The sequence below is a fragment of the Mustelus asterias genome (assembly GCF_964213995.1).
Source record: "Mustelus asterias chromosome 26 unlocalized genomic scaffold, sMusAst1.hap1.1 SUPER_26_unloc_5, whole genome shotgun sequence".
NCBI classification, from domain to species: Eukaryota; Metazoa; Chordata; class Chondrichthyes; order Carcharhiniformes; family Triakidae; genus Mustelus; species Mustelus asterias.
Window position 1 is genome coordinate 546,752 of NW_027590112.1, and position 16,764 is coordinate 563,515.

Here is a 16,764-nt window from a genome sequence, read left to right on the forward strand (position 1 = left end):
TATATATGCACACACAAACACCCCACTCACGCGCAGTAAGTATTCCTCAGGATTCTCGCCCTTTCTCTGCCCTGACCTGAACTCTGCTATTCGCTGTCGTGATACGAGCTCTGTAAGCTTCAAACTGAAATAGGAAAGTGGAGTTGTCAACACTTTCCTGCTTCTCCAATCACAGCCTCCTTTCTCCCCATATTTTCTTCATTTGTGGCCTAATGCTGTTACATGACAAATTACTTAAAAAGAGAAGATTGCGGAAAAAAGTTGCAGATCTATGGAGGCAGAAAGGGAGAAGGTGCTGGGATCAGAGTTGACTTCTGCAGAGCTGAGCTTTCCGGCCATATTTATTGGACTGAATACACACAGTTCAGGGGCTGAATTTGGCCCATGGGCCATTCGTTGTAAAAGCCAGTTGTACAAAAATCTAAGTTGGAACTGAACTATTGCCTGCAATATTTTATGGATTGGTCAATTTTACCGGGATGTTTGTAAAATGCCAATAGAACTAACTTTCTCTCCGTTCTTATTGAAGATCTCCAACAGAAACACAAGGAGACACTCCGGGTACAAACTGAAACACTGAGAGTGAACACTATCCTCATAAAGGAGAAGGTTAAGATTTTCCAGCTGGTTGATCGATACGCTGAGCTAACAATTATTTCCGCTGTTCGAGATCGGACACTTGTCGAACATGAACTGCTGGCAAGAGGCCGAGACCATGAAGAATGGAGAGAGAAAGATCTGCGGAAAGAACTGGAAAAAATCCGAACTGATCAATTGTTCCAGAGCAGCTTTTCCCAGAGAAAATCCAAATCTGGGAGTTCAGCAGCAGTGAGCGGAGTCCCGGGAATTGGAAAAACAACAATGATACAAAAGATTATTTATGACTGGGCCACTGGGAAAATATACCCACACTTTCAATTTGTTTTCAGTTTTAAATTCCGGGATTTGAACACTATTAACTGTAGAATAAACCTGAGGAATCTGATTTTGGATCAGTATCCCTACTTTGGGAATATTCTGGGAGAGCTCTGGAAGAACCCAGAGGGATTGCTGTTTATATTCGATGGTTTGGATGAATTCAGGGACAGGATTGATTTTGCCGACAATCGGAGGAATACAGAACCTCAGTACATGTGCACAGATCCCGAATGCTGGTGTGAAGTGTCTGACATTGTATACAGTTTAATACAGCACAAGCTGCTCCCAGGATGTTCAGTGTTAGTGACCAGCCGCCCCACTGCATTGCGTTTATTAGAAAAGGCTGAGATCAGAGTCTGGGCTGAAATCCTGGGATTTGTTGGGAATGAACAGAAGGAATATTTCAACAAGTTTTTTGAAGATCAGACGGTGGCAGCAGCTGTTATCAAACACGTGGAGGAGAACGAGATCCTGTACACCATGTGTTACAACCCTTCCTACTGCTGGATCCTCGGTCTGTCACTGGGTCCCTTCTTTACACAAAGCGACAGGAAACGGCAGCAAGTTCCCAAGACCATCACCCAACTATATTCCTACTATATTTACAACATTCTGAAAAACCATGGCCGAGAGATTGAAAACCCCCGTGATGTGTTACTGAAGCTTGGTGGGATGGCCTTCACAGGAGTCTCCAAGAAGAAGATTGTGTTTAGAGATGAAGATTTGATTGAGTACAATCTACAACCTTCCCAGTTCCTGTCTGGGTTCCTGATGGAACTTTTGGAGAGAGATTATTCTGCCCAGAGTGTGGTTTACACATTCCCACACCTCACCATCCAAGAGTTTGTAGCTGCACTCACACAATTCCTGACTCCAGATCCCGGGGAGGTCGGGAAACTCCTCAGTGAAGCCCACAGTGAGGAAGATGGGCGATTTGAGATATTTCTCCGTTTTGTTGCTGGTCTCTCCTCCGCACAGTCAGCTCGACCCCTGGTGGAGTTTCTGGGTCCATTTCTTCATCAAACAACCTGCCGAGTGATTGACTGGGTGAAGGAGAAGGTTGAAGGGCAGATTGGAGACACAGAGACTGAAACTGGGAAGAGGAAGCTCCTGAACACAGTCCACTACCTGTTTGAGTCTCAGAATAAAATACTGGCTCGGAACACAGTGGGATCTGTGGAAACATTTTCATTTAGTGGATTGCGACTGACCCCGATTGACTTTGCGGTCCTGTCTTATGTCATTGGACTCTGTGATACAATAAAACACCTCGAACTACAGAACTGCGACATTCGATGTGAAGGACTGCAGCGGCTTGGATACATTCTGCACAAATGACAGGATTTGAGGTAAGTGCTTGTTTGGTCACATATTCAATTTTTGTATGGTTGAATCATTTATTATGTGACACAAATACCTTCCAGTTGGAGCAAAGATGGACAATCAGAAAACAACTTGACAAAATAAGATGAACGTAAAAATGCAAGGTGGAAAATAAGAATGATGCCCTTGCTAAAAAAAATTATAGACTTAATGATAACTCGAAGAGATTAAGTATTGCAATTAAGATAGACTAAATTATTGCCAACTAATTAAAATAACAAAATATTGAGATTCTAAACATAATAAACACATGAAGGTAAAAATCGTTAAAATTAACACACAAAATATACGCTGTACCGATCACAAATGATATCGTGATTGACTGCGTAAAGAAGTTTGTTGAAGGGCAGATTGGAGACAGAGTGAAACTTGAAAAAGGAATCCCCTGAACCCATTCCACTACCTGATTGAGTCTCCGAATAAAACACTGGCTTGGAATACAGTGGGATCTGTGGAAACACTTTCATTGATTGCTCCTGACAACGATTGACTTTGTCGTCCTGTGTCATGTCATTGGACACAGTCATGATGTGGAGATGCCGGCGTTGGACTGGGGTAAGCACAGTAAGAAGTCTCACAATACCAGGTTAAAGTCCAACAGGTTTATTTGGTAGCAAATGCCATAAGGTTTCGGAGCGATGCCCCTTCGTCAGATGGAGTAGTTATCTGTTCTCCAACATTGCACAGACACAGAAATCAAGTTACAGAATACTAATTAGAATGCAAGTCTCTACAGCCAGCCAGGTCTTAAAAGGTACAAATAATGTGGGAACATTAAACACAGGTTAAAGAGATGTGTATTGTCTCCAGACAGAACAGCTAGTGATATTGTCTGTGCAATGTTGGAGAACAGATAACTACTCCATCTGACGAAGGGGCATCGCTCCGAAAGCTCATGGTATTTGCTACGAAATACACCTGTTGGACTTTAACCTGGTATTGTGAGACTTCTTATTGGACACAGTGACAGACTAAAACAATGAAATGTTGCATCATTATTAATCAGATGGTTTCGGCTGGCGAACGTGGAGTATCTTAACTTTTTTTATTTTGTCGCAACGGATTTTCAGGTCTAATTATTTAAAATATATCCAAGTATATATATTTTTATTGATTCGAGTGATATGGACGAGATCAACTTTTATTGTCCATTCTTAAATGCCATTGAGAAGCTGACTTCTTGAACCGCTGTAGTCCATATCTTAGAATCATAGATTTAGTACAGTTACAGAAGGAGGTCATACAACCATTATGTCTTCATCTGCTCTCAAATGAGCATTCTGACACTGTGCCCTTCTCCCGATTTTTTCCATATCTCTGCAGATTTGTTTTCTGTTCAAATAATCATTGAATGCCCTCGTCATTGCCTCGATTAAACCTGTTTCCTCTTCCTTTGCAGGCGGTGCCTTTCAGAGCTGAACCATTTTGCTTTCTTTGCAAATCAATTTAAATGTTGTTCTTGATCCTTTTCCAAGTGGCACCAGTTTCTCATTATCTGCCCTGTCGCTCTCATGATTCTGAACATGTCTATCAAATCTCCTTAGCCTTCTTCTCTCCAAAGAAAAGAGTCCGAAACTATCAAACCCATCCTTGTTACTGAAGTTTCCCATCCCTGGAACTATTTGTGTAAACTTCCCCTGCTCTCTCTCCAATGCATTCACCTCCTTCCGAAAGTGAGGCACCCAGAACTATAAACAATACACCAGCTGAGGTCTAAATAATGCCTTTTATCAAAATAACCTCCTTGTTTTTGTAAAATAAGCCGCTGTTGATAATGTCATGATTCCAGCTGGACAGTCAGGTCGAAGAGCTGAAATTTGGCTCAAAGGATCATAACTTTTATTTTGCTGTTTAGAGATCTTGAGGAACAAAATCACAGCTCTGCTTCTTAATCTTTAACAAAAGATGAACACCTTTATTAAACAAGAAAATTTCACTATAATACCTTTTTACTTCACCTCAGTTATTTTATAAAATGTACGCAAATTTGTAAGGATAACACAAGTTACAGTGTAGAACGTATACCTTAATGTTAGAACATAGAACATAGAACATAGAACAGTACAGCACAGAACAGGCCCTTCGGCCCACGATGTTGTGCCGACCTTCATCTGAAACCAAGATCAAGCTATCCCACTCCCTACCATCCTGGTGTGCTCCATGTGCCTATCCAATAACCGCTTAAATGTTCCTAAAGTGTCTGACTCCACTATCACTGCAGGCAGTCCATTCCACACCCCAACCACTCTCTGCGTGAAGAACCTACCTCTGATATCCTTCCTATATCTCCCACCATGAGCCCTATAGTTATGCCCCCTTGTAATAGCTCCATCCACCCGAGGAAATAGTCTTTGAACGTTCACTCGATCTATCCCCTTCATCATTTTATAAACCTCTATTAAGTCTCCCCTCAATCTCCTCCGCTCCAGAGAGAACAGCCCCAGCTCCCTCAACCTTTCCTCATAAGACCGACACTCCAAACCAGGCAGCATCCTGGTAAATCTCCTCTGCACTCTCTCCAGCGCTTCCACATCCTTCTTATAGTGAGGTGACCAGAACTCATGTTCATAGGAAGCACGCAATTGTTGTAGACCAACATGCCAACTGTGGTACGACACCACACACTTTCAAACCAAGTGACAGATACCACCTAAAGAAACTTCAGTGGATTCCTCATCAACCACCGAGATAGTTGTCACAATGTCAGCAAACTACTCTCACTAGAACTCTGACTTCAACACGCATGTGTCCAAACTCTACCCTTGAAAAACACGCTTTGGAATATTTTCCCTACCAGCGCTTTCTCAGGTGCCTTCACCAAGAAATTACCTCCAGGATCCATAACTGTCCTTTCACTATTTCTCTGTTGTGGTTTGCCTCGTCCATTAAGCTTCCACAGACCCATCAATGCCACAGAACACCATTGCTTCACAGGCTGTATGAAGTTGTCAACAACCTTATGATTACTTCAGATGGAAAGCGTACAAAAGATTCAGAGTAATTGGCGAAGATCAGGATCTAGATGAGTATACGGCTTGTAGGAAGGGACTAAAGAAGGAAATTAGGAGAGCCAGACGGTGTCACGAGAAGGCCTTGGCAAGTAGAATGAAGGAAAACCCTAAGGCGTTCTATAAATATGTGAAGAGTAAAAGGATGAGAAGTGAAGGAATAGGGCCTATAAAAGGTGAAGGCGGGAAAATCAGTACGGAACCAGTAGAAATGGCAGAGGTGCTTAATGAGTATTTTGCCTCGGTTTTCACAGAGGAGAAGGACATGGGTGGATGTACTGTGGGCTTGTGGTGGACTGAAAAGATTGAGTATGTGGACTTTAACAAAGAAGTTGTACTGGAATCTTTGAATGGCATCAAGATAGATAAGTCGCCAGGTCCGGATGGGATGTACCCCAAGTTACTGTGGGAGACGAGGGAAGAGATTGCAGAGCCTCTGCCGATGATATTTGCGTCGTCGATGGAGACGGGAAAGGTGCTGGAGGATTGCGGATGTGGTTCCTATTTTCAAGAAGGGGAATAGGGATAACCCAGGAAATTACCGACCGGTGAGTCTAACCTCAGTGGTTGGTAAGCTGATGGAGAAGATCCTGAGGGACAAGATTTATGAGCATTTAGAGAGGTTTAGTATGCTCAAGAATACTCAGCATGGCTTTGTCAAAGGTAGATCGTGCCTTACAAGTCTGGTGGAGTTCTTCGAAAATGTGACTAAACACATTGACGAAGGGAAACCGGTAGATGTGGTTTGTATGGATTTTAGCAAGTCGTTCGATAAGGTCCCCCATGCAAGTCTTCGCGAAAAGGTGAGAGGGCATGGGATCCAAGTTGCAGCTGCCCTGTGGATCCAGAACTGGCTTGCCCAAAGGAGACAGAGAGTGTGTACAGATGGGTTCTTTTTCTAAATGGAGGTCGGTCACCAGTGGTGTGCCCCAGCGATCTGTTCTGGGACCCTTGCTGTTTGTCATTTTCATAAATGACCTGGATGAGGAAGTGGAGGGATGGGTTGGTAAGTTTGCCAACGACACGAAGGTTGGTCAGGTTGTGGATAGTCTGGAGGGATGTCAGAAGTTACAGAGGGACATAGATAGGATGCAAGGCTGGGCGCAGAAGTGGCAGATGGACTTCAACCCAGATAAATGCGGAGTGGTCCATTTTGGCAGGTCAAATGGGATGAAGGAGTACAATATAAAGGGAAATACTCTTAGTACCGTAGAGGATCAGAAGGACCTTGGGGTCCGGGTCCATAGGACTCTAAAATCGGCCCCGCAGGTGGAGGAGGTGGTTAAGAAGGCGTATGGTGTGCTGGCCTTTATCAATCGAGGGATTGAGTTTAGGAGTCCGGGGATAATGATGCAGCTATATAAGACCTTCGTCAGACCCGACTTGGAGTACTGTGCTCAGTTCTGGTCGGCTCATTCCAGGAAGGATGTGGAAAAGATTGAAAGGGTGCAGAGGCGATTTGCAAGGATATTGCCTGGATTGAGTGGCATGCCTTATGAGGATTGGCTGAGGGAGCTCGGTCTTTTCTCCTTGGAGAAACGTAGGATGAGAGGAGACCTAATAGAGGTGTATAAGATGTTGAGAGGCATAGATCGGGTGGACTCTCAGAGGCTTTTTCCCAGGGTGGAAATGGCTGCTACGTGAGGACACAGGTTTAAGGTGCTTGGGGGGGGGGGGGGGGGTGGGGGCGGGGTAGGTACAGGGGAAATGTTAGGGGGAAGTTTTTCACACAGGGTGGTGGACGAGTGGAATTGGCTGCCGTCAGTGGTGGTGGAGGCAAACTCAATAGGGTCTTTTAAGAGACTTCTGGATGAGTATATGGGACTTAATAGGATGGAGGGTTATCTGTAGGCCTAAAAGGTAGGGATATGTTTGGCACAACTTGCGGGGCCGAAGGGCCTGTTTTGTGCTGTAGTTTTCTATGTTTCTCTGTTTCTTTTTCTGAATTCTCGTTCGCTAACTTTACCCGGTTTGCACCACTCAGCTCTATCTTTTACTGAGTGCCTCTCTCTGTCCTCCTCTTTAACTTCACTAAGCAGAACCTTCATTAGATTTTGGTTGTCTCTCCCTTTGCCTTCATTTTTCCTGGCACTCCTCTGTTATTTCCCTGCTTTGTTACTGCTAGTTAGCTCTTGGGACTTCTTTCTACATGGCTGTATTGTCAGGCATGTACCGGCAGTCTCTGTGGTCTTTCTGCATGGGCTACTTGTTTCCGATTGAGCACAAAAGCTTCTATCCTTCAGTGTGGGCCTGTGGTTACAAGCAGATGCTTAGTTTTTCTGACCTCAATGACTGTTTCTTATGTCTTAAATATTTAGTTACAATGCAGGCACAGTTTAAAGTGAAAGCAAAACTCACACACATCTATAGACCAGGCAAATTAAAATCAGTGGCAGAGAAATTTCTAGAAACAACTATTCAGGATAGGATTAGTAACAGGGACAAATATGGGTTAATTCTGAAGAACCAACATGTATTTCTAAAGGGGGAACCGTGTTTAACTGATGTACTGGACCTTTTTGAAGAAGTAACAGCAGGGATGATGAGGGTAATGCTGCTGACGTGGATTACATAGACTTTCAAAAGTCATTCGATACAGTTCCACACAACAGAATTGTGAGGAAATTTCCTGGAATAAAATAGCAAGGTGCAGAATAAAAATAGTTGAATAAGCAATGAATAATGATCAATGGAATTGTTCAGATCGGAAAACGTTTTGTTGTGATGCTCCCCAGTGTTTGGTAATGGACTCCTTTTGCTGATATATACTAATCTATGGAGTGTCGAGGGCAATTTAAAAAATTTATGGATTGCCAGAAAATTGAAAGCATTGTTAACTGTAAGGATGAAAGTGTTGACCTTCAAAACGGACATAGGCTATCTTGTGGAGTGGGCAGATAGCAGCCTTGCTTAACAAAATGCTGAACTAAAGTTGGAATCCTTTATTAGTGCACACATACAGAAACACGAAGTGAGCTTAAAAAATTAAACTTATGCTATATTTCTAATGTCCACAGAGATATAGCACTTAAACAGGGGTTATAACATAACAGTAAAGCCCAGGATACGGCATGCTTCATTAACTTTTGCTTACACCTTCCCTACTAACTCCAATGATCTATGCATGTAGACTTACAGGTCCCCCTGCTTCTGCACTCCTTTTCAGAATTCTTCCTCTTACGCTGTATTGTTTGTTCATGTGCATCCTAAAACAATGCATCACCTCAATCCTCTCTGCTTTAAAATTCATCTGCCAAATATCTGCCCATTTCACCAGCTTGTCTAAGCCCGTTTTGAAGGTCTACACTTTCATCCTTACAGTTAACAATGCTTTCAACTTTCTGGAAATCCATAAACTTTGAAATTGCTCTCTGCACTCCATAGATTTATATCATTACTACATAGCAGCAAAATGGGTCGATTAGCAAACCCTGGGGAGCTTCACAACAAAACCTTTTCCGACCTGAAAAATTCCATTGATCATTACTCATTGCTTATTCAACTGTTTTTATTCTGCACCTTGCTATTTTATTCCAAGAACTTTCCTCACAATTCTGTTGTGTGGAATTGTATGGAATGACTTTTGAAAGCCTATGCAATCCACGTCAGCAGCATTACCCTCATCAACTCTGCTGTTACTTCTTCAAAAAGGTCCAGTATATCAGTTAAACATGATTTCCTCTTTAGAAATACATGTTGGTTCTTCAGAATTAGCCCATATTTGTCCATGTTACTAATTCTATCCTGAATAGTTGTTTCTCGAAAGTTCTCTGCTCCTGATTTTAATCTGCCTGGTCTCTCGATGTTGGAATTATCCTGTTTGCAATTCGACAGTCCTCTGAACCCTCTCCTTACTTTCAGTAGGGCTGGAACATTTTCTTCAGTGTCCCAGCTTTGGCCACTCTAGTATCCTTCAATATGCTTGGATGCATCTTATCTGGCCCTGGTACCTTCTCAACTATAATTACAGACAGTATGTCAAACAATTTCTCCTCATCAATTTTGAGCCATCCTAGTGACGACATTTCCTTCTCTGTCACCATGCCCTGGGCAACATGTAGATCATTGTTAAAGGGTGATGTTATGTATTAATTTAAAACCTCACCCCGCCTCCATTTGTACCTTCCCTCTTAGCTCCCTAAAAAGTATTTCCTGTCTGTTTACCAGCCTCTCCTATTTATATGCTTACAGAATACATTCGCTGCTAAGAGCATAGCTAATATTAATTTCTTCGGCTTTGCAAAACCCAGAAGGTTTCAATTCTTACTCTTAAGTGCATTTTTACAATTTGTTTAATGTGAGGAAAGATGTGAAGACCAGTGAAGAATGTCTCAGACTCTTTTGTGATTATTTTAAACAAAGCAAATATTTATTACACAGTAAAATGCACAACAAGAAAGTCAGTTAAATAACAGAAATGAATGGTTATCCAAAATATATTTACATTTACATGGTTCCAATTCTTATATATTACTGAATTCCTAGTTAAATTTTAACTTTTAAAACTACATACAAAATCCAGCAATGGGTGGTTTTTGATGCAAGGAGTCTGGATTTGTTTGCCCGACCTTTCCCTTTAAAGGGAAGATACTTCGACGATACCTGAACTATTTTTTAAAGATTGCCCATTGTTCAGCTAAGTTCTTCCCATAAGTTGTTGCCAATAGTTACCAGTAATCTGCAATACCCTCTGAATTGGAGTAGGGACAACTACTTTCTCAAAATTGACTTTCTCCAGACAGAAGTTTTGTGAGAGTGGATACAGCTTCCTGATGTGTGGGCTGCGATCTGAAAATGATTCCCTGCATAGGGCGAATTTGGCTCTGATATGCTGTCTTCATTTTTGATCTTCCCTTATCTGAAATTACCTGTTTAGAATTTACATGTAATTACCTTTATTGCAGGAGCTCAACTTTTAAAATTTCAATGTGAAATCCGCCCCACCTTCCATTGTTACCAAACATGGCTGAGTAAACACTTGTTCTGTGTCGCTATGCTGATCAGCAGATCTAAGCTGTAGTTCTATCAACTCAAAATCTAATTTTGCCATCTTAATTAATAGCTTGTGTTACCTTGAACCATAGACCCCACAGAACACATTCCCAATCATACAACTTCTTATTTGTAACAGGGAAATCTCCTTTATCTTGGCTGTCAGTCTTTTCTCAAAATCCTTCTTCATTTCTTCAATATAATTTTTCACTTCCGCTCTGAACACTCTGAATTCAACCTCAATTGTATGTTTGCACCTGACACCTGTCAAAAATAAACCCTTTCTTTGTTTTCTTAATTTCTATCTTCATTTTCATCCAATGAACTCTGGATTTCTTTGTCCCACCTTTCCCCTGTGAAATAATATATTTTGACTATGCCCAACTCATTTCTTTTTAAAGTAGCCCATTGTTTATCTACGGATTTCCCTTCTAAGTATTCGTTCCAGTCGCTCCAGTCCAGCTCAGTTCTTGTCCCAATGAAGTCAGCTCCCCCCTGGTGAATTATTCGAGCTCTAGATTTCCCATTGCCCTTTGCAATCAGGGCATTCCTTCTTGGGATAATGAAAACAAGAACAAAGAACAGAACAAAGAACAATACAGCACAGGAACAGGCCCTTCGGCCCTCCAAGCCCGTGCCGCTCCCTGGTCCAAACTAGACCATTATTTAGTATCCCTCCATTCCCACTCCGTTCATATGGCTGTCTAGATAAGTCTTAAACGTTCCCAGTGTCCCCGCCTCCACCACCTTGCCTGGCAGCGCATTCCAGGCCCCACCACCCTCTGTGTAAAATACGTCCTTCTGATATCTGCTGCTGTGCAAAACTCTCCAGCAAACATTAGGAATGTTGTTTCCCTCTGTATAACATTTGGTTAATTGAAATCCCCTATTGCACTTATGAAATTTGTTTGCATCTCTCTGTAACTTAGCTTTGTTCCACAACATTATTTCCACTCGTTGGCGGTTTATAGATCTCATCAAGCACAGCAACTGCACTTTGTTCCCCTTATATCTAGACAAGTTGATTCTGTCCTTGAACACTCTGGGACATGGCTCTCTCTCCAGCAATGCAATGCTTTCATGGTTTTAGATGGTGTTGTCGAACGGTCCGTGGTGAGTTTCTGTTTGGCACCTTGTAGATGGTACACACTGCTTGCATTATACATCTGTGCCAGGAGGAGTAAATGTTGAAGGTTTTGTGTAAAGTAACAGTCAAGGGAGATGCATTGTGCTAGATGTTGGCAAGCATCTTTATTGGTCCTTTGGAAATCGGGAGGAAAATTAACCCCCGCTGGATTCCTGGCATCTAACCTGCTCCTGAAGCCACAGTATAGAAATGGCTGGTCAGTTTCTGGTCATGATAACACCGATAATGATGGTGGGGCATTCAGGACAATGAAAATGTCAATGTCAAATGAGATCGTTGGATTCTCTCTTCGTGTGACAACACTATGACATCGAGAAATGTATTTGTGTCACTTTTATAGTGCAGGAGTTTTTTTTAGCACTTGGTTCCATTATTGATGCCGCTTTCTTTGTAACCGGCAGCCCATGTTGAACCTGCAGAAGCATAATTGTTCCTATTTGCTGGGCTAATGCAGTTTTGTTTTGTAGTTTAGTCTTTTCCTCTGGCGTTTGCAGATTAGGGCTTGATTAGATTGATCGACCCGAAAATTCGCGTGACTGGGAGGGTCTAACCTCACAGAGGGCAAACAAGCTCAGTTGTTTCCTAGAAGCGGTGGCAAGAAGTAGCTCTTTCTCCCTCTGAAGATTAGAGACTGGGACCTGCTCGAAAATAGATCTCATTCTCTGAATTTCTGCTGTTTGTATTTATTCCTTTCTCTCGAGATTGCTGTATGTGTGTCAGAAAACAAGTGTCTATTTGGATCTTTGTCCACATGAGCTATATGTTCTTGCTCCAATTGATTCTGAAGAAGGAGATATGTCTGTGGGGAAATTGCTTAAATTGAAACGATAGAGATAGTTAGCTGCTAAGAATTATAAGGCGTCGTGTTTAAGTATGTCAATTCATAAATGTTAAGCTAATTCTAAATTTTAACTGTTGTTAAAGAAAGTTTTTTTTTAAAGAAACTACCTCATGCTCGCACTAATGCCCAAAACAAATAACGTTTGGGTTTATGCTAACTTAATAATATACCTTCCAGTTTCTGACCCGGTTCCGAACCCTCAGTCTATTCTGAGAGATTGCCTCTCAATTGTTAGTCCGAGTGACTGAGTGATTGCCTCTCAATTGTCAGCCCGTCCCTGAGTATTGTCCAATGCTTGTTCCATATCCTGATGAGTTGGGAATGGTGCTGATTGTCGAAAATTTTTATTATTTTTTGCAGGATATGGGCATCGCTGGCAGGGCCAGCACTTATTGCCCATCCCTACATGTCCTACATTTCAGACGGCATATAAGAATCAACCACATTGCCGTGGGTCTGGCATCATATGTAGCCCAGACCAGGTAAGGACGGCAGATTTCCTTCCCTGAAGGACACTAGTAAGCCAGAGAGGTTTTTACGACAATTGACAAATGTTTCATGGTCATCACTGGACTTTTAATTCGAGATATTTTAATTGAATTCAAATTTCACCATCTGCCACGGTGGTATTCGAATATAGGTCTTCACCCTGCGTCTCCGGATTGCCAGTCCCGTGATAATACCACTACACCATTGCCTCACCTGAAAACCTCTCACTTCATGATAGAGGGAATGTTATTGATGAAGCAGTTGGAGATGGTTGTGCCAAGGGTACTCCTCTGAGGAACTCCAACAGCGAGGTCCTAAAGATGAGATGACTGTCCTCCAACAAATACAACTATCTTCCTTTGTTCTGGTATTAGACTAAGTGGCAGATAGTTTCCCCCCTCATTACCACTGACTCATTTTTTCACGGGCTCATTGATGCCGCACTGGGATAAAATGCTGCCTTGATGTCAATGACAGTCACTCTTGCTTCACCTCCTGAGTTCAGCACTACTCTCCTTAGTTGCATTAAAGCTGAAATGAGGTAGGGGGCTGACTGGCCCTGACGGAACACAAGCTCAGAGTCAGCGAGCAGATTGTTGCCAATTACCTACCACTTAGTAGTTGTCTCGATGACGCCTTCCATTACTTTGCTGATGATCGAGAATAGACAGAGTGGTGATTATTTTTCTGTAGAGGACATAGCTGGACAATTTTCCACATGATCGGATAATTGCCAATGCTGTACCTGCACTCGTACAGGGATATGGCAACTTCTGGAGCAGAAATCCTCAATACAATTACGGAACGTTGTCAATACCCATTATCTTTGCCTTATTTAGTGCCTTCAGCTATTTATTGACATCCATTGGAGTGAACTGACTTCACTGAAGACTGGTATGTGTGATGCTGGGGACCTCTGTATGGGTCAGCCACTCGCACATCATGGCTGAAGATCGTTTGAAATGCTTTTACACTGATGTGTTTGTCTACTCCATCATGAGTATGGAGATATTTACGCAGAACTCCTGCTGTTGTTTTCTCATCCACTAAAATTCACGATTGAAAATGGTAGGGGTGCAGAGCTCAGATCTGATCCGAGGAAACCTGAATTTCCTGAATTAGGAAAATAGCTGCTGTTTTAAAGACACAAACTTCTCCATTACCCAATTATACCCAGGATAAAGGCACACACTGGACAACCGGGAAGAATGACCAGGAATCTGTTCCACGGACTGATTCTCACACGCAGTGGAATGTCTCCACTAAAACTGTCAGTGAGATGTAACAAGATTTTCCAATATTCATTTCCCTATGTGTGGATCTTGCGGGAGGAGGGAAGTCCCGGCAATTTCAGAAATAAAAAGAAAGCAGCCGTACCTGCCGAAAATGCAAATCCTGTTTCATGGGGAATAAAGTGGTGAACACCCCTCCCATAGAAACTAAGAGGACAGGGATATTTCAACTTTGTTATGGGAGAATAAACATTCCTTGTCTAAAATCCAGTGGGATGAATTTTACAGCAGCAGTTCGCACACTTTCTCAACATAACTCACTCCGAGGTGTTGCACAGATTAATAGAATGTAACGAGTTACAAAGTACAGGGAATCTCCACTTTATCATTTAATTCTCAGAAAATTATACTTTTGCATGAAATCCCGGATTTAAGTAAAAGCAAAAATGATTTAAATTCCTGGAAACTTGGCAGGAACAGTCATTGAGATTCAGGAGGGTTGTTCTGATAATCAGGAATTAAGACCAGAATAAAGGACATTTTTCTTTTAAATTGGTTAGTTCACGGGATGAAGGCATCGCAGATTAGGCCAGCATTTATTGACCAAAACTAAATACCCTCACCTTGTCAAGGGCAAATAGCAGTGGGCAATAAATGCTGGTCTCGCCAGTGATACCCATATCCCATCGACAATTCAACCAAAAATACATTTTGAGTGGGATGAAAGTGGTTTTCACCAGTTGTTCATCAATTTTCACTGTTCACTATTTTCTTTTCCATTTAATTGAAAGGAAAATCCAGCGAGGCATAATATTGTAACTTTAATCAGTTCCCCACTGGAGCAAAGTTTCTGATTCAAATATTAATCACGCTCATTTTTTGCTGGTGAAAATTCAGCTGATTTTAATGCATTCCTCTCTCTCTCCATTTAGTCTGAGTAACAATAATTTGGAAGATTCAGGAGTGAAACGACTATCTGCCGCTCTGAGGAATCCAGACTGTAAAATACAGAAACTGCAGTAAGTACCAGACTGTGAGAGATTGTGCTTAGAATAACTGGCTGTCTGACACTCTAAATTACTTTTAGTATCAGTAATAGTGTCTTTAATAAACACGGCATATTATCCTTACTCTCAGTCCGAGTGTTATAGGTAAAAAAAAACACGGAATTAATTTTGTTCCTGTAATTATTTTCTGTCTGATCTCCAGGCCGGAGGGAGCCTCAGATGTTCTCACCTCTCCTCTTATTACAAGCCGGTCACTGATGGGTCTGAACCTGAGTTATAATACACTGCAAGATTCAGGAGTGAATACTTGAAATATTCAATTGAAATTATGCAACAGAATAAAGAGATGTGGAGAACACTTAAATATTTATTCAATTCCAATATATACCATGTCACACGTTGAATTTAGTTGAATTAGTCATTCAGATGATAGATGGTTACGTCTGTAAGCTTTTAATTTTGCTTGAAAATCGAAAACTGCTCTACATTGGAAAAGCATTGAACAAACTACATTGAATTCTGTGAGTCACAGCACAAATTTCTGTTGGATGGAGCTTAAGGATCTTCTTAAAACAGAGGGGAGAGATCAAGGTGGAGAGGATTCGGATGGGAATTCCAGAGCTTACAACCCAGGAGCACAAATGTTTGGCTCACCTGTCAATGACAATTTTCACAGAACAGCATAGTGTGAATTATGTTCCAATTAACAATGGACAGTGTTGTTCATGCAAATGATGATACTAAAAGAACCGTTACTCTCAGTATTTGTGTTATTTAAAACGCTATCCATTATTAATAGACGCACAGGTTTGCCAGCCAAGCTGAAATAAAAGAGGTAGCATGGATTATGAAGTAATCTAGGCTACAGGAAACAGACAGTAGTGGTGACGTCGTTCTTCAATGGGTGTAGCATGCAGTGGTGTTCCCGAACTGTAAGTGCAGTGTTGGTGCGACTATGTTTCTTTTCGTATTTGAATAACTTAGACTTGGATATATCTGAAAATGAGGTGTGAAACTGCAGACGTTTACAGCACATGGCCATTTGCATACCAAACAGCCGAAACAACATATCATAGACCGAGCTCAATCATACCAAAACCATGGCTGAGATCAAACTTCTGCAGTCCTGCCGCATCTTTTCATGAATGTTGTTCGACATGCCAGTAATGATACACGTGCCTCTAACATGTTACAAATATCAACATTGCCACTGATCAGGGAGCCCAGAACATCAGTGCAAACGACGAGACTGAACAATTAGCAGCCATCGTCAGCCAGAAGTACAGAGTGGATGGTTAATCTCAGCCTCCTACTGAGACGCTGAAAATTACAGATGCCAAAATTCAGCCAATTAACTTTGCGATATGAAGAAATGATTGAAGGCACTGTACCCTGTGAGCAAGAGCTCACGACCCACGCTCCAGAACTAGGCCTTCACCTAGCCAAGATGTTCCAGTACAGCTAAAACACTGTATCTACCTCACAATGCGGAAATACGCAGGGCAAATCCAATCTCGCGAATTACTGTCACATCTGTGTACTCTTGTTCATCAGAACAGTGTCATTCTTCCAATGCTTTGTGAACATCACTGCATGAGTTCCTCAGGATAATGTCCTCACCTCAACCACCTCCAGCTTTTGATCAATGACCTTCCTTCCATCATGAGGTCAGAAGTGAGGGTGTTCACTGATGAATGCACAATGCTCAGTACTAATCACAATACCTCAGAGACTGAAGTTGTCCATG

General features: G+C 41.9%; 1 protein-coding gene across 1 annotated transcript in view; it reads left to right on the forward strand.

Moving 5' to 3' along the window:
* The window catches only part of LOC144482161 (NACHT, LRR and PYD domains-containing protein 3-like), an 89,070-nt gene that overhangs the window by 48,152 nt on the left and 24,154 nt on the right, over positions 1-16,764 (forward strand). Inside the window, exons 6-7 of the mRNA XM_078201375.1 lie at positions 530-2,267; positions 14,943-15,029. Coding sequence (XP_078057501.1) covers positions 530-2,256 — 1,727 coding nt within the window. The 3' untranslated portion in view covers positions 2,257-2,267; positions 14,943-15,029. The remainder of the gene's footprint in view (positions 1-529; positions 2,268-14,942; positions 15,030-16,764) is intronic.